This window comes from Chiroxiphia lanceolata, chromosome 8, assembly GCF_009829145.1.
Source record: "Chiroxiphia lanceolata isolate bChiLan1 chromosome 8, bChiLan1.pri, whole genome shotgun sequence".
NCBI lineage: Eukaryota > Metazoa > Chordata > Aves > Passeriformes > Pipridae > Chiroxiphia > Chiroxiphia lanceolata.
In genome coordinates, this window is record NC_045644.1 from 3,624,794 (window position 1) to 3,645,882 (window position 21,089).

The 21,089-nt window shown below is 42.4% G+C and overlaps 1 protein-coding gene across 1 annotated transcript in view; it reads left to right on the plus strand.

Moving 5' to 3' along the window:
- LHPP (phospholysine phosphohistidine inorganic pyrophosphate phosphatase) overlaps positions 1-21,089 on the plus strand; it is an 82,254-nt gene that overhangs the window by 627 nt on the left and 60,538 nt on the right. Inside the window, exons 2-5 of the mRNA XM_032695104.1 lie at positions 11,677-11,864; positions 12,106-12,259; positions 14,696-14,759; positions 15,945-16,037. Coding sequence (XP_032550995.1) covers positions 11,677-11,864; positions 12,106-12,259; positions 14,696-14,759; positions 15,945-16,037 — 499 coding nt within the window. The remainder of the gene's footprint in view (positions 1-11,676; positions 11,865-12,105; positions 12,260-14,695; positions 14,760-15,944; positions 16,038-21,089) is intronic.

Here is a 21,089-nt window from a genome sequence, read left to right on the forward strand (position 1 = left end):
TCGCGGAAAATTTGCAACCCAGCAGACATGGAGAATTTCCGTGCTGGAGTTAATGATTGCCCAGCTTGGAAGTGACTCCAAAGCAAAGTGTGGTTGGGATGAGTTAATCCCCGTGCCCACGGGTAGGGACTTCTTTCCCTTTTAGCTGGGTGATGCAATCCGTGTCACACAAGCCAAGTAAATTTGATTTAAGTAACTTGAATTAATTAGGTTGACTTGCCAAGTGTGTCTATACCGGCCCTGCTGGACCAGAGGAGCAGGATGGGGCCAGTGACTACAACTTTCTTTAAAGACAGGTATTGATTGGTGTATCTGCCCTGCTGGATGAGGTTGTGGGTTTGTGTAAGAGACTTTTGGCTCTACACTGATGTTTCACTAACCCACTGCAGAAAATCCAGGTCTGTTTCAAGTGGCAAGTGCTGGAAATGGCTTGGAGCAACCTGGTCTAGTGGAAGGTGTCCCTGCCCATGGCAGGAGGGGGAACTAGTTGGACTTTAAGGTCCCTTCCAACCCACACCATTCTGTGATTGTGTGCTGCTGTGTGTACCCCATTTGAAATGTTTTAAAAGTCTAAATTCTGAACCCTGAAAGGTTGACAGCTCGGTGAGCACCTGTGCAGTTTCTGTCATCTGGGGCCACTCAGCACACACACAGTTGTGGTGAGTGCATTATTGAGCAGGAAAATATGCAGGAAGAAATATTGAAAGCAGTAAAATTAATCATATGAGGTTAGTTAAATACGTGCCTAAATGTTTGTGGAACCAACTGGAGAAGGTCCAAATATACTAGCAATAACAGAAGTCTTTGCTGAGTTTTTTAATGATTATGTCTTTGTTCATACTTCTTGAAACACATGTAGCAGGCACAGAAAGTGTCATCAGATGAAGCTGATGAAGCATCTCTAGGATCAGAGTTACCAGTGCTGTCAGAGAGCAGTGTTTGAAGCAAGATTAAGGCTTACGGAGACTCGTGGCCTGTTTGTGATGCTCAGCTGGCTGGTGGAAGCTGCAGGTGCCAGGACAGCCAGTGGGAGAGCAGCACTTCAAGGGAATTCAGTGATATTAGGCAGAGGGAAAAGTTGCTCCTATAAAGACACTGTGTGGGAGTGCTGTGGCACCGGGGTCTTTCAAGGAGCTGCATGTGTGCAGTGCTTAGCATGGAACAGCCCAGATCATAGCCAAGGCCTCCAGGCATGGCCAAATCAAGCATAAATAGCAACAACTGCATAATTACTGCCAGAGATCAGATCATTCCTTTAAAATTCAGGACGTAGTCAATAATACCTGTGTTGTGGTTCACTGGATGCTTTTGACATACTGTTTTTTCCTCCTAGGTTTTTAAGCATCATTTTCTGTCGGGTTACAGGCTGTCATTTAATAACCTTTGTCAACTGCCTTTGCTGAACCCTCTTGCATGGAGGCAATGTAAACTGCAGTTTAACTTACAGCAGTATCAGAAATATGCTGATGAAACAACAGTAAAACTCTGGCCTTAGGCTGAAGAAATTATGGGATTTCTCTGGAAGTACTGGAAATGTCTAAGACCTTGTTCCTCATTATTTGCAGAAACCCCTCAGCAGCTAATCTGACCTGTCTGCCTGTCTGGAAGGGTTTGGGGGGTGTTTGAGGCAGGTTGGGAGATGCAATCCAGCAGCAGGCTCTGGAGAGCTGCACTGGGAAAGTTGATCTCATTTGGTCAGGATTTGGTAAGCAATGGAGAAGCAGCAGTCATAGCTGTGGGAACTGGGGACAGCAGAGTGGAATTGGGGACAGCAGAATGGAAAAGTGACAGGAAGGAAAAAAAACCCAAACCCAAACCACTGTTCAGGTCATTCAATGTAACTGGTTAAGAATAATCATTTTCCTTGGGTAAAGTCAAGTAGCCTTATTTATCTGCCTATTAGGTTGGTAATTGTTCTAGCTCACACCATTTAAAATCTTTATTGACTCATTATCCTATTGCCAGTTGGTCATTAATATTTGTGTCTGCGTCACAGTACAGCTCAGTGGTTTCAAGCAGATGGATTAAAGCTAAAAGGAGCTCTTTTTTAATTAATTCCTTTTTTTCTGTATCAATTAAAAAGTCATAATTGCAGATAGCTAGGAACCTGATAACTTATTCAAATTGATACGGTCTTTTGCTAGAAGAGCTGTCTAAAATCTTTCAGTGCATATATATGTCCAATAGGAGCCTTAAATACCATTTTGATAACTCACAGTACAGATAGGGACTCTGACAAAATGACAGCTGACCTCTTCTTTTCAGGCTGTCTTGCTACATCATCTCCCACACTATTACAGCAATTAACTTAGTGTAACAACATATAGTACACTCCAATAAAAATGATAAGCAAACATATTAATTTGTCAATTGGTTTCATGTGACTGAAGCCATTTTGACCTCTTAAAACTGTGTTGGCTGCATTATTTCTTTTATTTTCAGCCAAATTCTACTCTGCAATTATTTGAGTTAGTGTTTGAGGGAGTAGCAGTGGAATTTCTGCCAGCAGAATTTGGCCTGGTTCATATTTATGGTGGCTGCAGGGGGGAGTGCTTCTCTCTTGTTTGTTTGTTTTTAGCTGACAGTACAGTCAGATGGAGCAGAAAAATGACCAGAGAAGCTGATGGACACTGAAACATCCTGAGCAAGATGACATTCAGTAACACACTTCCCAGAGCTGTAGAGACCCTCCTGAGGAAGGCATCAATAGTCACTATCCAAGTTGGTATAACCTGTGGTCAAACACTAAGTGTAACCACTGGGAATGCTTTATTTATTGCTAATATACCCACGTCTCTGATAAATTTATCCTAGGATTCAGTGTGCACTGAGAGGGAGTTGGTGAATTAGGGGCTGAAAGGATGAACCACAGGAGTATTTGTTGTACAGAGCAGACCTTCTGCTGCACTCAAGTGGTAAGGTGAATGTAGATCCTTCCTGTTACTCAGCTATCCTATGGCAGCCAGACCTTACCTGTGTGCCAAAGGGTGTTGGCACCACTGGTTTAACCCAGGAGCCACCGTGCCAGGAATGTCTTTAAAATCTCCAGAGACTCTTGCTGTTAACTTTAGGTGGGGATATTAGAGCAGTGGATGAATAAAAAAATCCAAAAGCAGCTTGATAAGATTATTTGTCCCTTTAAAGCTTTTAACCTGTAACATTTCTTGATTGTTTAATTTACCGTGGGATACGTTTGTTGTTGTTTTTAAAAATCCTTATAACAAAGTTAGACACATCTCTTTTCAGTGTGTGTGGTTAACTGGCAGATGCCGTGGAGCAGATCAGAAAGCCCATGGACAAGATCAGAAAGGTGACTTAAAGGCTTGTCCTGGAGCCAGCCCTAACAGTGCCTCTGTGTTTGTGCTCTTATTGTCTTAATCGATTTACACAGCACTGACACGAGGTGAGCTAGTCCCTTTTTATCTTACAAATAGCAGGGAGCTGGTCTCTTACAAGACAGAAGGTGGTTAAACATCCATAAAAGATGCTCAGCCTGTGCTCTGGCATTTGCATTTACAGCTGTGTGCTGATAGTGTGTCCATTAGCATATCCATATGAAAAGCACACAGTAGTTGGACATTTACAACATCCTGTTGTTGGGCCGGGGACGGTGCATCTGTCAGCACAACTTTCCACTGAGTCCTTTAGAAGAGCAGCGGAAATCTGGGGAGCGGGGAGGCTGTGGAGCAGCTGGACAGTCCCGTTAAAATAAAATACCTGGAGAGTCTAACAAGGCGAGGATTGCGAGGAGAACAAGCGGAACTGGGACTGTAAAGCAATTCAGCGCGTGGGGGTTCGGGTGGGACAGTTGGGAGCTCACAAAGAGCCCTTTGGAAGTGTGTGTGCCACAAGGAGCAGGAACTCTTTGTTGTCACAGAAGATAACCCAGGCTCAGCACAGGCTGTGCAGAGTTTCAAGGCTTGCCGTGCCTTCAGGACGTGTGATAGCAAAGGAGTTGTTTCTCTTAGAAAGAGATTTTCAAATAAACTACACCAACTCTTGTGTAAATATCTTTTTGTTTGTCTTTCTACTTGACTCTCTTTGCACTTTCTGCCCGTGGATCCCGAAGAAGGGTAGGTGTCACTGCCCTTTCTGAAACAGTAGAGACACAAAAAGATGAAGCACTTCTGTATTGTCATATGGCTGTTCCATGGCAGAGACGGAAAGGGATCCAGGAATTGATGCTCAGTGGATGCAGAGTTGTCACAGCTCCACTCTGTAACATCAGCTATGCCCTCAGTTTTTGAGAGCAGCAGATGTTCCTAACCCATACTAGTTTTCCTAATCAGCAGTGTTCTTCTTTTTCTTCTTTTTTTTTTTTTTTTTTAAAGATCTATGTCCCTGAAGTTGTGGGTACTCATGTGCTGTCTACACAAATTGCATGAGTAAGTGCTTGCACTTTTGGAATTTAAACATCATTAAGCTTTAGGGTCTGAGAAATAGAAATAATTCTTTACAAACAAGTGCTGTTTGTATACAAACTAAGAATTCAACCCTGACAAGGATAACTTTGTTTTGACTGAATTTTTAATGGAGTAAATAGCAGCTTCAGAGGCAAAAAAAATCTCAGCTTTTCATGGAATCACAGAGTGGTTTGGGTTGGAAACAACTTTAAAGATCACGTAGTTTCAACCCCTGGCCCTGAGATCCCCCTTTTAGCACAGAATGAAAGCTACTGCAGTATCATTCACTGTATTGTCAATACAAATATTTTGCTTAATGCAAATAAATATATTCATGCTAACTGAATGCCCAAAGATCTGATTTTTTTTTTTCCCCTGACAGCTTCAAAGTGGAGATTTACCAACTATTTAAGCTCTACCAGAGTTTAGTTATTTACCCACTTGCAGTGTGGTTCAAGTCTTTCAGGTGTAATACATTAAGCTGCTTTGGTAATCTGCAGCAATTAAATGCGTCTTGTTACTGAATGTAATGGACCAGAGATATTTTTCTTATATTCTGCTTTGTGCTTCCTTTCTGCAGGTTCCTTTCAAAAGTATGTGTTGTTTTTATTGAAGGCTTAATTCTAGTTTACACTGTTGTACCATATTATTGTCTACCCTTCTGTTCAGGGAGGGGTACTATGATTTATGATGTCAGATAATTTGTGCAGTAATGCTGGTATCCAGCTGTATTTGGTGGCCTTTGTAGAGATTTCAGGACTAGATGGACTTTGTGTTTGTTTTGATGTGCAACATCCAGTTTTTTACCCCCGAAAAATTCTAAATGACCAAAATACCTAAATAAAGACATTGGTGGGGTTTTTTTAAGTTTTCTTTTAATTGCAGTTTAGTGATTTTTTGTTTTTAGTTTTTGCTGTCAGTGTCTCAAAGTGGTGTTTCCAGAGGGTATAGTTTTATAACTGTACCTTTCCTTATGTCACCCTTGCCCACCCTTAAGTAACATTGGCCTCTTCTCGTGGCTCCTTCATATGTGCCTATTAATCTGCTTTTATTCATGTTCAAAGGTAATGCCCTCCCATTTTTTAATCCCTTTTGCAATCCCTCCTTTGGATTGCCTCCAAATTATCCACTTCTATATATAGAGAGAGGTGAGCCATATGGATCTCGAGAGGAAATTGTGCTCGTGAGATAGCAGATGTAGAGATGAGTTTCAGACACAAGAATGCAAGAGGGAGTGGGGCCAGAAAGTGCTGTGTGTAAGGATTTGTCAGGCCAACCTTGCTATATGGAGCAGAAAGCTGGATCACCAGAGAATGGGAATTTTAATGAGCTTGGCTGTACTTGGGACCAATGACAGGACATCAGTGAACGGAAACACCAGGAGATCAGGGGACAAAAGTAGCATCAGAGATGTGACAGCAAGATTTAAGCAGTTTGGACGAGCTGTGATGGCAGAAATCAGAGGAATGGAAAGGTTTGGGCGCTGGGACAGAGAAGGAACAACCCAGGTTTCATCCACAGCCCTCATTACACACACCAAGTGAAAAAAACACAAGGAAGTTCAGTGTTTCTGTGGAATTAGGAGAGGGTTGTGCCATATAAGGATGGGTGAAGGCACTTATGGCTGGCCTCCTTCAGGCTTCTGAAATAATTAGTGTTGTTTCAGAAGATGAAATTAAAGGTGAAAAATTGCTGCTGTTGAAATCACCACTGGAATGATGGGAAAGCAGATTTGAAGAGAAAATACAATAGATTATTGCCACAAATACACTTTTTAATGTACTCCCCCCACAGGCATTTCCACAGCTGGGTTATCGCTGTCAGCCAAAACCCTTTTGCATCCTCAGGCCTGTGTGATGATCCCATGGAGGTTCTCCTGGGAAAAACTTGCAAGATCAGCCTCAGAATTAGCATTGATTTGTAAACATAACATAATCTGATACTTGGAGGTAACCTGTGCATTGTGTGGGCTGGAAGAGGGAGTTTTACCTTCCCTGTAGAGCAGTGGTGACTTTTTGGGTGAATTACTCCCTGGAAGTGGCAGGACCAGCAAGGGAGGCTTCCATGGCACCAGAAAAACATCCCATTGCCTACTAGACAGCTGTGTCAGAAGACACAGGAGATTTTGATCCCTCCCTTGCCCTGATCACTCACCATTCTGTGGTCTGGATGAGATTTTACATACTGTTACCCAGACTGCTGAGGACTAGTACTGACTTCTTGTTGCAAAACCTGTTTTAATTTGTCATTTTGAGTGTGTTTTTTACACGATGTCTAAAGCTGCATCACGTTCTGTGGTTTTCCATCATCCAGCCAGGCTAAGGAAGTATAAATTTCTGCTCTTTTCAAGCTTTCTTTTGTATTGACCTTGTAACTAGACAAGTCATTTCTACTTTTGACCATTATGCTTAGTTTTGTCTCAGCTCAGCTTCATGCCCTTCTGACAGGAGATGTTTTACCTGGAGCACCAGCACCTTGGCCCTTGTAGAGGGCAATAAGATGAGTCCTACCCAGGTGGGAGGAAGTCCTGGTTTTGTTTATTGTTTGGTTACAGGTAGATAACTCTCTGGTACTGTTGATTCCCTGTGTTTCAGACAAGGTATTAGAGTGCTGACAGGTTTATGCTGGAGCACACTGGTGTTTGTCCACTGATGCAAAAGACTCAAATAGGATAAGTGCTTAGCATGCTTGCTTTTAAATTAAGAAAACCTAAAACACTCTGAAAAACCAAAAGCAGGATAAAAGGCCAATTCTGGAAATCTCAGAACTAGTGCTCTTCCAAACCCCTTTGAAGTTGTTGTTGGACAGTTGCCAAGCTCAGGCTTGTTGCCTCTTCCAGGGTTTTTGTTTCTGCCCTCCTGCCCATCTCCTCAGGACCTGCTGCTCCTCCTGCTCCTGTGTTAGGAAAAATCTTTGTCACGAAAGCGTCTATCCAAAATCTGAAGTTTCGTCTTTTGCCATGTCCTTAGTTGCTTCAGCCATGTACAGTACAATGTGAATTTGAGGAGTGATGGCTTCCAGCCTAGATTCCAGGACCATTGCTTTTCCTACTGGTGTCACAACCTTTACATCATCTGAAAGAACAGTTTTTTGTGTTTCGTGTGCCCAAAGGCTGCCCATAAAGGTTGGCAAGGGCAGTTGGCTGAGTCTGCACAAGGTCAGTGAGGATGTCTAATAATTGTCCTAACACTTTACCTGTTATGGAGCAATAATGAGAGTTTTTTTCATTATTTTCGGGTGAGTGAGCCTGGCAGATGCTGACAGCCAGCAGATGTGTAAAGTTCGAGGTGATTTGTAAGGGACCGGCTCATCTGACGCATGGTAATTGCATTGTGGGACATTGTCACTCAGCCTCGTGTCCTGCTCCAGCAAGATGAGGTAAAGGTCAGTTCAAAGAGCTGCTGTAGTGTGAGGGGCAGCTCAGGGCTGAAATTAAACCCCTCATATCCCTCTCTTCCCTGTGCTTGTGCTCACGGTGTGCCTGGAGCGGGGTTGGTGCCCCAGGTCTGGATTTAGGGTTTGGGTTTGGGTGACTGAGGGGTTGTTTTGATCTGGAGGGGGCTTAAATCCCTCCTGTGGTAAGGCTTAGAAAAAGACTCCTTACTACCTGTTGGTGTGTTAGTTTGGTGTTCATCTGTCTGCTTATAATTTTGGGTTTGGACGTTCTGTGTAGCTTCTCTTCAGTGCCTGTGTGCTGTGGCAGTTCCCCGGCAGCTGGTGCAGAGCTGGTGCTGGCACAAAGCTGGAGGGGGACAGCTGGATTTTCTGTCTGCTCCCTGCTGCCCTGCCTGCTCTGCTGTGCCCTCTGAGAAGGGATCCAACAGGTTTGTTTTGCCATAGAGATGCTTTTAGCCGAGTTTGCCGTTTGTGGCACCCCGAAAGGTCAGAAGCTGCTCTCCCTTCAAGTTCAGGTTCGCCTGTTCCTGCTTGTGGGCATTAGGAGTGGTGTGAGTGGATTTGATCCATGCTGAGCCTGTGGATGGCCCCAAACAGGGAGTGAGAAGCAGCCTTGGGATGTCACAGCTACCTGGATCATGCTGAGTCCCTACGGCGTAAGCGCAGTGCTGCCTGTCCATGTGCTCGGCTTGTGCTCGGATCAGGATTGATTCCTGGTGCTTATGGAGTTGGAGCGGGATCTTTATCACAGCCACGATGTATGGAAGTCAGCTGAAGCCTTGATTGACTGGGTTTCCAGGGTGTGCTTGCGCCTCTGTAATAAAACTGCTGAGAAATCTGTAATACACTGGAGATCTTGATAAAACGTGTGTCGTGTATTTCATCTGCTGGTGTCTCATTCTTCTGTACCTGCACTCATCTAATCCCTTGCTCTTTATCTTATAAGACATCACATTACAAATCGTGTTCTTTATTCTTCTCCCGACATCCCCACACTTACCAGCACTGGAAATTGCAGTAACTTGCTCTGCACGTGCTTCCAGAGATATAAACAGTGGGATCAGTTCAGAGCCTGGCCAGCTCAGCAGCCGTGCCCCCAGTGCAGTATAGACTCACTGAGCAAAGCATCTCCCCTGTCAGACAGAAACCTTCAAGCCACCTCTTTTAGTTCCTCCTGGTGCAAAACCTACCTGACCAGGAAAACTGAAGGAGAGTTTTGCTGTAAACACGACTGCAGCCAGGATTTCCTCCATGTCGGTAAAAGCTCTCCCTAATTATTTAAGCTCTGAGTTAATAGTTGTTTCCTGATGTGTGTTTGCTGATACTGAGCATCCAGGGACTGATTCGTCCCAATATGTGTGTGTAATTATGCACACACCAGCAAGTGTGACTGTTCCATAAAAGGATTGACAGAGTAGCAGGGGGTCTTTTTAGGGTGCTCATTAGAAAGGAAAAGGTGGATCTACATTGGAAAGATATTTTTGTAGAAATAAGTCTCCTCTGGAGTTTTTGTTGATTTTTCTTTTGTTTAGTGTTCCGGGATATTTTTGAAAGTCCTTTTCACGTGGACTCCCATTTTCTGTCCAGCTTGGTCTAACACTCTGTAGACCTCACCTAAGCATTTGCTGAGCTTGTTTGCTGGGGTGATAAGTGATGGTGGGAGTTGGGGATGATTCCAGACTGCTCCTGCTTTGGTCAAGTCTTTCAGAAGTGTAATTCTGTTTTTCATGTAAAATGCTGAAAAAGAACTTAAGTTTGTAGTACAGGAAAAGTGAGTCTTTGCTTTCCCCAAGCTGACCTGTGAGGGTGTTTGTTTGTCTGTGCAAGTCAGTGTTTAGCGTTGTCCCTGGATTCATGTTGTTGACCTTTAATAGGAGAAAGAATAGATTCTCATTCAACAAAGTTCTGCTTCCAGGCACTTGTGATTCATGGGATTTTTTTTCTCCAGGACTGTGTAGATAGGTTTTGCATTTAGAATACTTTTTTTAACCATGGCACACTCTGTTAGAGTTTGTTATGTATCCAAATTACACTGCTTTGCTTTTAAACTCCAGCTGAAACCGTGTCTCGAATAACAGATGTGGAATACTGTCATCCCACTGTCACACCGATTGTTCATTGTTCTGAGAAGGTCACATCATAATTCATTAACAATAATTATTCCCTGGGTACACCCTGCACTTCTTCACTCAATTGCTTCATTAACTTGTGAGTGAATCTCACATTCAGTGCTCCAATCAATGAAGATATATTTATAATGTACAAGTGGATGCTATTAGTTACAATATATTAACTGCCTAATTTAAAATAGAAAAGCTATCTTTATGAAGGGCAATTAACCACTAAGTGTAATTGATAATTCGCATATCTATGATTAGGAAAGACAAATAATAAGAAAGAAATGAATCACCAGCGTTATGAAAGAAGACACTGGCGTGCAGTTTTAATGAGTAGAAGGGCCTCTCTGGGTCAGGACCAGATTTCCAAGAATCCTTTGACAGAAAGTTCGTCATCGGATGCGTTGCCTCGAGGTGGTTTTGGTGTTTGGACCAACCAATTGAGGTCATCTTCCCTAGAAAACAAACCCAGCATTATTTTGAGAATCGTTATTTTGAGACCCAGCGTTCTTGAGAATCAGTGCAGGGACTTTCTTAATAGAAAAGACCTTTTTAATCCTAACAGAAAGAAAAGTAATAATATTTTAATAAGAATTTAGAAGCCTAGTGCCATTTTTACCTAACTGTCTGAACCTGCATGAGCTCAGGTCCTCAAAGATAATTATACACACCTTCACACGAAATCTGACAAAAATTAGGAATTTTCACATATTGAGGAGCTGACTGACAGTCCCTTAGGCAAATATTTATTTTTTTTCTTAAATTGTGATACATTTTCAATGCTTCTGATTTTCCGTGGCCACTTTGAAAAAGACCGGGTCTTCAAAAAGCTGAAAACTCGAAACTCATCCTTTCAGAAATGGCCTTTTGGTGACCAATAGGTCATCACAGCTTGAGTAAGGAAAAAAGCCACTCAGAGGGAGAGGACTTGCAGGAGATTTATAGTATCTTAAAATGGTTTGGGTTGGAAGGGACCTTAAAGATGCTGTTTTTCCACCCCCTGCCACGGGCAGGGACACTTTCCACTAGACCAGGTTGTTCCAAGCCCTGTCCAGCCTGTCCTTGAACACTTCCAGGGATAGGGCATCAACACAACTTTTGCAGAATACCAGTCCTTGGCTCTGGACACTTGTGGCCATGTTTTCTTCCCCTGAGAAACATTTATTAATGAATCAGTTGAACTACCATATTTTTCAGGATTACCCACCAAGTGACAGCACAGGTGTTTTATGAGAGATGTAACGACAAAAGTAACCGAGTCCATGCCAGTGTTGCTGCAAGCATCACTGCAACTAACTGGCCTCTCACCTGCAGTCTGCAGAAGTGCCAAGCCTTGCTGTTGCCTGCAGCAGGTGATCAGTAAGTGGAAAGGTGAAAATCCAAGTTAAAATGTCAAGAGCCAGTGGTATCACACCAGTGGTCAGGTGTGACGGCATCCATGAACCAGTTTAAAGGAAAGGAACTAGATTTAAGTGTTTTTATGTGTGGAGGGAGTGTGTGCCTGATACACTGGAGTATTCTGGGGGTGGTGGACATCCCCTGTGCTACCTGTCCAGCTCAGCTGTGTGCTCCAGAGGGGCAGCTACGTGCTCTGGCAGCAGCTCTGCACATGGAAACTGCAGCTGCAGTGCCCAGAATCAGTATTTTAGGTGTGTCTGCTCCCGTTCTGGAGTATCATCTTAATATAATTTTTAGCAAAACTGATGCCCTGAGCTCGTTTTCCATGCCCAGTTCACCCCTGCACCGCTCTCCCTCCCCAGGATCAAAGCGTCTGGGCTGAAGCTGCGGTTGTGCACCAACGAGACCCAGGCCACCCGCGAGAACTTCGTGAAGAAGCTCCAGAGGATGGGCTTTGACGTCTCCGTGTCTGAGGTCACGGCCCCAGCCCCAGCAGCCTGCCACATCCTGAAGGAGCGAGGCCTGAGGCCACACCTGCTCGTGCACGACGGTGGGACAACGCTGCAGCACACGCTGGGACACGTGGAGGGACGGGAAAGGGTTTATTTGGCTCTTTGTCACAGGGCAGATGAGGGCAGCAGGAGCCAGTCTTGAACAGGGAGGTCTGAAGAGCAGTTGATCCAGACTTTGATTTAAAGGGAGACACAAACTTGAGGAAACACCATCAATTCAGTGGGCTCTGAAACGGTGAGGGATTTGTGACTGATTTTCTTTTTTTCCTCCTTCTGTAGATCTTGTGCCTGAATTTGCCGAGATCGATAAAACAAACCCGAACTGTGTGGTTCTTGGAGATGCAGCAGAAAACTTCACCTATGCCAACCTTAATGAAGCTTTCCGGGTTCTGATTGGGATGGAGAAGCCTGTCCTGATCTCCCTTGGAAGAGGGTGAGTCAAGCTCTGTTTTTTTTCCTCAATTCTTTGCATTTTTAAATTTCCACCAGTGTCTTTAATGGAGACCAGAAATTGGTGTGAGCGTTCATAGTACCAACTTTTAAGCAGTTAATCTGTTTGTCTGGGCTGAGAGTCTGATCTGCTCAGGTACCTGTCAATGAAGAGGACTTTTGTTGCTTTAGGAGAGCCTATTAAAAACCCATGGAAATCATGGAGAGTTTGGATTATGATGTGTGCAGCCCCCAAGTGAGTGAGTATTGCAAGAGGCCTGTAGGATTTTAGGCATTGCTTGTCTTTTTGTCTTTGCTCCTGCAAGATCTCAGAGGTGAGAAACATTGGTTTAACTGCTGCCTGTAGCCTGAACTGAATATAAATGATTTTTAATAGTGAAAGAAACCCAAAAATCCAACAGGCCACGCTTGGAAAAAGGACTATTGGTGTAGGTTTGTGATGCAATTTGATGCTTTTGGTGCTTTTGTAGAGACAGATCCATATTTTTTATAGTCTGAATATCAAGCAACATTTTTAATTATTCTCTGTCCATTAAAGGTAAATTTGATCTCCTGCTTTCATGTACAGGAAAAGTCCAGTCAGCAAGTTTGAATGTTTTCCTAAAACCAGTTAATTTATATGTATTCTGAGGTTTTTAAACAGGAGGTTATTAACACCAGTGCTGAATAATGCCAAATCCCAACAGCCTTGCAGGAGTTATTCTTATCTGTCGTGTGATGTATGGGCTTTAAAAAGACTGGGCACGTTTAGCTTGGGGAAACTGTAGTGACAACTTTTCTCAGTGGTTCAATAGACCATAATGGGCATGAAAACCCTCCATAGTTTGTAGGTTATTGATCCAGCTGGGTAGAACTTATCAGTGGGAAGGAGCAGTTAAATTCATTGTGTTGCCTCACCTGACACTCACGCTCTAATCCGACAGCACGGGTGAAAAATCCTTACTGCTTCTCAGAAGGATAAGGAGAAAATGTTGAACCCACAGCAGAATGGCTGATGGGCATAAAATAACCAGGTTTTGTGTTATGTAATATCATCTTTCAAAAAGGAATATAGAATTAACCGTTCCTTAGGAATTGTAGTGTGTTTAATGCAAAAATGCCTTTGTACCCTGTGCATATGAAAGTTTTTGTTTGGTCATTCGTTGATATAAATTAATTAAAACCCAGACTTGTTGTTACTTATTTTAAATATTATTTTTCATGTAAAAATATAGATTTTTTGGATATTCAGAGCTCAGTTTTCACCATGACCATTTCCTTTTTTTTTTCTTTAATGATTGATCATTTAGGTAATGTGACTATGAGTTCTCTGGTGAGTTCTCTGATTTGGAGAAGGGAGATTATAAATTGCAAGAAGTGTTCACCTGACTACAGAAGCCTTGTTGATGCAAAGGGCCATATAGAGAACCCAGCCACCAGTCAGCTTTGTTTTTAAAGTGCAGAATTGGCACAATTGGGTGGATCTTTGCAAGGTGGGCAAGTAGGTTGGTTTTGGTCGAAGTTTTAGTTCATTCCATAGAAAACCAAAGTGTCAGAGTCACTGAAGCAGAATGCCCTCCTCCTGAAAATGGAGTGATTTACATTTAGCATCTGTTTTGGGCTGAGAGTGGGAATTGGCTTTGTAATTTCTTCTGTCATGCCACTGTCAGAAAATTAAGCTGTTTACGCCAGACTATAGAAGGTTAATGGCTGTTCTAGCAAAGGTCAAGTGGTCATTTTAAAGGAAGGCTATGCTGAATAATCGAAAATGGCAGAAGGATAAGGCATAAAATCTTAACTGACTGCTCATCCTACTTTTTTTTCCTTTCATATAGAAACCTGTCTTTGCTCTGATCAGGAGAGCTTGGAAGACCCACATTAGTGTGAATTGCTATTCTGGAAAAACACTGTAAAGATAATATCTAATTTCATGAGCTTCATGGCAATAGGGACATTTTTAGAAGGAACAAAATACAGCTTAGAGGGCTTTCTTAGTCACAGCAAACAGTGCCCTGGCTTTCCTCATGTGGGAGGCGATGGTGGTCAACTGTTTGGGGTCTCCTTCCAGATACACTTGAAGGGGTCACAAATGCTGGTTGGTGCCAGCTATTTATCTGCCAGGGGGTCTCTGTCACTGTGCAGTAAAACACTGGCCAAGTTCATCCTTCATATGAGCTCCTTGAAATCCCTTTGAACCAGTGGAGTTGTGTCCCAGATGGGCATCTGGTCTGAGATCTTTTCCCCGAGCTTTGCGTGGTGCTGAGCCTGTCCTTTCCCTAATTCCTGGTGTTAAATTAAGGCTCTGGATTTTCTGATTGCTTGACTTTTTGTTGCAGCCATATGGACACCCATAAAGGCGCAGAAATAATAAAATGTGGTTTCTTTGTGTTTAACTGCCAACGTTTTCATTTCATGGGAACTTTATCACTTCCATTTCCAGACGCTACTATAAAGAAACCGATGGTCTGAAACTTGATGTTGGAGCATATATGAAGGCATTGGAGGTATTTTATGGCTTGAATTATGCTTACTTGCTCTGTGCACCTTGTTAAAAGAGTAACTGGTATAAATATGGGCCATCTTCTGTAATTACTCACCTTGGTGGAGGGAGTTCCCCCAGATCGGGAGACTCCTTTGCTGCATTCTAAAGATGGGTGGATTCATTTGTTTTCTGCCTTTGTTCTTTTTATTAATTTTTTTTTTTAATTAAAATGTGAACTTTTACCATTGTGGCACCTTATTTTGGAAGTGAGGCCCTTGAAAGGAGGAGCCAGAAAAGGAAAACATAGAATGTTGTCTGCGAGATATCCAAGAGAACCTGAAGGTCCATTTTATGTTTGGTGCAGTGTTGTTTTTGACACAGCCCTTGCCCTTGACAGTTTGCAGCAAAAGGCCCTTATTCAAGGTCAATCTTGCTTTAAAGCCTGATTAAATCTGTGCAGAACTGGAACCCGACAGATAAGCCAACCTAAGGATGAGAGAAGGAGAGAATCTTTATTTTCCCTTTTATAAGCTTGAAGAGAGATTAAAAAAGTACATAGTGAATGCAGAGAATAAGACAAAATAGGGTAATATATAAACACAGAACATATGTAATGTCTACTTGTATACTTATATAACATATACTTGTAGCAATTAATTTGTATCTATTTGAGTTTGGGGGGAGAATTTTTGCCTCCCAGATTAAGTTCAGGCTTCTGTCTAGGAACGAGCTAGAAACAACTGTTTTGGCATAGCACTGATATTTAGTTGCAGGAAAATGTAACTTTTCAAATCTGGCTGGTCACTTGAACCATTAAAATTAAGCCAGGTGGTTGAAGAAACCCTCTACACCTTTTAAGGCCCTCCAGTACTTTTGATAATTTCATACAAAGGATATCTATTATGTCTCTAAGAGTGATGCTCCTAAAAAAATGTGCAGCACTGGAGCTGAGTTTGAAGACTGTTCCATGATGGAGGATGTAAGAGACTTGTAATTTGAGATGTTTCAAGAAGAATTTCTTTCCTGCCAGAGGACTTCAACCACTTCTGATATCCAAATTCCCTGATGTTTAACTTCAGCCACTGATCCATTGTGTTATTTAAGGGCAAAAATCAATAATCACATAGTTTTCGTAACTGGAATTATGGAGTTGAACAAATGCTTTTCCAATCAGCATTTTTTGTGTCTCTCTCTTCTTTTTTTCCAGTATGCTTGTGATGTTCAAGCTGAGGTAGTGGGAAAACCATCAAAAAGGTTTTTTGAGTCAGCCCTGGCAGAAATGGGAGTTCCAGCAGAGCAGGTAAGGTTTCAGATGCTCTGACCACGGGCTGTGCCATACATTAATGCCCACTGATGCATTTTTTCTCCTTTACTATAACTTTGGAAGCTATAGAAGAGCCTGAAGGGAATGTGACCAGGAGGACATGGTAAACTTTGGGTGGATATGCAAGTATTTTTTCCATATGGTGCAGAGAAATGTTTATATTCAAGATCTTCCTATGAATTACTTAAAAAAACCCAAATGAATAGAAAGAAAAAGTTGTTGAGAAATTACTGCAGAGGGGAAAAACCTATGTTTGCTCATTCTGTCAAAAATGTGAAGTAGACAAAAGAGAATTGACAGCCAAGAGGGTAAATGCCAGCAGGTTGTATTTCTCCTTCCCTGTTCATACTTACCACCCTCCTGGAAGGTATGACATAATTTTCTCTACCTTTCTCAGGGTTCTTTTTAACTTCCTGCTGTTTCCCTTTTTATTCCCAGTGTCAGTGTGTCTTTCTTCTGGCTTGTGCCCTCCACACCTCTGCTCAATTTAGAACCTTCCATCCCTCCATTCTCTGCTGTAGTTTCTCCTTCTGCAACATTGTTGTGTTGTGCTCTCATATTCACCTTCCTCACAAACCATGTGGTTCCAAAGAACATGCACTTCTTTTGTGAAATTCCTTTATTTGGAAGCTAAAGAAAACACTGCAAAATAAAAGTTAGGTTTCCCAGGGAATTATGGAAGACTTTTTGCCTCACAAGAGAGAGAGAGAGAGAGACACTTGGAGACTGGAGGCTGCAGAACAGTGGAATTGAAGCCAAAATGTTGGTTTTTTTTCCTTTAGTGTTGCACTGATTACCTTCCTTTTAGTAAAAGGAAAGGCAGAAGTAAAATATTTTATAATTTTGCTGACTGACCCAAAACCTCCTCCTGTATTACTGGCTTTCCAGAAACATGCTGAATGTGTGAGGCTTCCTTATACAGGAAGCCAATTTTCCCCCTCTCTGTAGTTGTCCCCAGCTCCTCTTTATTGATTTGTTGTTATGTCACACAGGACATAAGGATGAGTATGAGATGACTCACAAGCAGCAGTGAATTACAACGTAATAATTCCATCAGGGGGGTTTGGGTGACATTATAAACAACAGGAGCAAAGTTTGGGTGCCTTGTAGGTCCCTCGAGCCTGGAGATGAAATTATGGCCCTGTAATTCGGTACGTGCTTGAGTTGTACTTTATTATAGAGTGGGGAGATGGAAAAGACCTGGTAGACCATCTAATCCATCTCCTTCCCAGTGCAGGAATGTTCCCTGCTCCACATTTATTAATGTTTGGTCCAGAGTAGTTTTCAGTGAGCCAAACACTCAGGCTGCTGTGAGTACCCCGGGGGCAGTGTTCAGGTTTTATGTGCAGGCAGCTTTTCCTGAGATTCATTGGGATACTTCCCTTTTAAGCTGCATCTCCTTATTCCTAATTTTACTCTAATTAACAACAAATAACTTCTTGCCTTCCTGGCTGTTTTCTCTCTCCAGTTATCTTTAGGCTTGTTATCATTACAGTAGTTGTCTTTTACTAGAACTGTGTGGTTTAGCTCTCAGCAGCTTCCCTCAGTTTTGTCCCTCTGGCTCTTTCCTGTGCTCCCTACAGTTTGTCCATATCTTTCCAGTTACAAGATAACTCAGCCTGAACATAACATCCCAGTTACAGCCACGGAAATTATTCAAACCATTCACCCAAACAACAAACACCCAAATACTTTTCAGCCACTGAGTGGCATTTGGGAAAAAAAATAGCTGGAGAAAAGAACAAAACAAAAGAAACAAACAAACAAACCAAAACAAAACAACAACCACAGAGCTCAGGCCTTGGGTACTGTTTGTGTAAATCACATACATAAAGGTTTGTGTTTCCTTTCTGCTCATATCAGAAATGGTTGGTTTGCAGGAGTAGGAGTGGAGGTGTTATTCCTGAGTTTTCTATTCTGGTAACCCCATGTAGTGGCATCACTTGTCCTTTTTCCTGGGCAGAGAGGTGCAGTTTTCCTCAGACACTGTTTTTCCCGGCTCATGAAATGCCAGGACCGTGTCAGCCCATGGCAGTGAGGGAAGGTATCATTGCAGGGATGCAACAGCAGAACTCCTGTCTCAGAAACTTTGTCCTGGGAAACAAATCTCATTTAATGCATCACCAGCCTGGTAAAAATGGTCCCACCAGAGAATGGTCCCTATCAGCTTCAGGAGAATTTGGTTTGGGTACAGAAAAGCAGGACTAGTCCCCAGCAGAGATTATTTATTCTTTTTCTAACTTCTCAGTGCTTGACCTTGCAACTTTAGTGTTCTTTTGAGAAGGATTTGCAGGCTGGTTTAGTTCGTGGAACATAATAATAAAACCTCAGTATATTCAGTTTAAAACCTCAGTATATTCACTTCAGTAAGTTCCTGTAATACACTGTATTGCATTTTAATCTTTCTCCTGGATGAACTGTACTTCTCTGCATTTGTAGTGACATGACAAGGGCTGGTTTGACTTGCCTTTACTTTTACAAAATGTTTGCCAGTAATTTTTTCCACCTGTGGAATGCATTTAATCCAAACCATCATTAAACCATTTTAGATGAGCTGTGCTTTTGGAAACATATTACAATTTTCTTTCACCTGACTTTTAATGAAAAATACCTTTTTAATAAAGCTGTCTCACCACAGTAATTCTAGACAATGGCAATTCTGAAATTCCTCAAGCTGCTTTAATCAATAAAGTTATCACCAGTCGTTTCCCTTGATAACTGCTTCTTACTGAGACCCTGACTTTGCCTTCTGCTGCTGAGATGTTTTCAGCCTGCACTTAGAATGGGAGGAACTCCCCAAAGTCCAATTTTCATTTTAACCTTTCCTCAATGGCCTAGAAATAACAGATTGCTGGTATTACTTTAATAGATTGGAAATTTAAACCTCTTAGAGGTAACCAGACCTATCTTACAATTCAGTAATATGACAAAGAATAACACATCTTAAAGGTTACTGAAATGCCTAATTCATATGTTTTAAGGCAGCTGTCACAGTGGATGATTTTTACAGCTTTACAATAAAACCTAAATAATGTTAAGGTTCTGGTAGTTTTATATAATCATAAAAAGTTCTCTCTGTAGCAAATTGTCCTGTTTTAATGGGAGTTATGGCAGGTCATACCGGAGTCCATAAACTACTGGTAGTTAACCAATTCCCATTTCTGCCACCTGCAAGTCTCAGGTGGGAGTTAGTGGTGCATGAGAGCAGAGGGAGGTCACCCAAGAGTGGCACAGACAACCTGCTGTCGTGCCAATGTCCCCTCCTTGCTCACTGGCCACGACAGGGGAAGATTTCCCACCTCCAAAGGAAACGTGAACTGGCTGAGTGAAGATTCAAACTTCAGTCCTGCTGAAAGCTTTTTGAAACCTGGCTGGCCCTGCAGCTTTTAGAAATCTAACACAGAAACATGAGTAATGTAACATGGGATCCTGAAGCCTGGGGGATTACCACTTGGACCAAGGAGAACAGAGAGAAAAGCAAACGTGTCGTATTTCTTCTGTAAAGGGGTTTAATACGTTAATCAAGATTTGATGTGTAAGCTTTATTTCCTTATGGCCCTGGCACATTTAGTTTGATTAATGCTATTAAGCCTATGGCAAAAATCTGTTTAGGCATAAATATGTTTGACTCTGTGTTCAATATTCTGGTGAAGTTAGCACACTGCCTTCTGTGCATCTCACTGTTTGCATCCTCCAAAGTACTGTGTCTGAGCTCATCCTAGTAAACCCTGCCCTGCAACACGAGTATGATTGGGTAAATCTGGATATTCTTATCTTTCTGCCTCGTTCATTTTCTTACTGCATGTTTTGTTTTCTGATCAGACGCTTTCCTGTGATTTTATTGACTGCTAGAGCTCTGTTTGCAGACAAAAATTACCCGAGGTTCCCATTCACCACCCCAGCAGCATCTCTGAAGACTTTACTAGCTTTGGCTGCTTCTGTGGGTAAAAAAGGTTGGACCCCACCTCCATTCAGCTCTGAGTCTGTGGCACAGACAGCACCAGTAAGATTACTGACCTGTGGGGATTATATTGTGCCTTCCCACTCCCAAATTCTTGGAGGTCATGTTCATGTCCTCTGTGATCACCCCCAGTGGGGGTTGAGTTTGATGGGGACCCTTCAAGAGCAGTGGCTTCCCTCAGCTATGGCCCATGTGTGCTTAGTTCACTGTGTAAACCAAACACACCATCTCTCACCAGCTGCGTGGCTTAGGGAAATATAAATCACATCATCCTGATTCTTTGATGATTTGTCTTGAAACCAGAGAGACTCACTGTGTTTTTTTCCTTTCTTTTTAGTAAATTTGTAGCTGATCTAAAAAAAGTAACTCCTGCAGAACGATTGAACAAATTAATGGTGTGATCCCTGTGTAAAATGTGAACACAGACAGGGATCTTTTAATTCCTGCTTTCAGTGGGTATGTGACCTTTCAGTTTTATATCTTTCTCTCTCTTCTTACCATATTGCAGTCAGAGAGGAAGTTAAACCCAGGTTTGACAGGTAGAGTTTTTTTATTTCCCTTGACAGCGCACCTTTTGACCTCTATCTTCTTGCCAATGATTTTTTAAATCCTAAATGATTTGGGAATAATTGCTCCTCCTTTAGTGATTATTGCCCTTCACCGATAGTAAATCTGTGAAGTCCCTGGGGGCTGGAGTACATTTTTGTATGCGTATGCCACAAGCTGGCCTGGACAGGCATCGCTGCTCAGCTGCAGCTGCACTCACAGAGCTGCCACAGTCTTGCAGGAAAACTTCCCTGGCTGGGGTAAAATACAGCCCTGGTGGGCAAGAGACTGTTTGTTGGGCTGCCCTACTCTGCCCGTTCCCCTTGTCAGAGGAAATTCATTTTTAGGGTTATGAGAACACAGGACTGAAATTGTCTTTGTTTCAGAAATCTCATCCTGAACATCGGGGTTCAGGCTGAGCAAGGGCATGCAGTTGGTGGAGGGCAGATCTCTTCCCTCTCTCCCTCAAGGAGGTGTTGGAAGGATTTTTGTAAGAAGAAGGGAGTATAAACTGTCAAAGA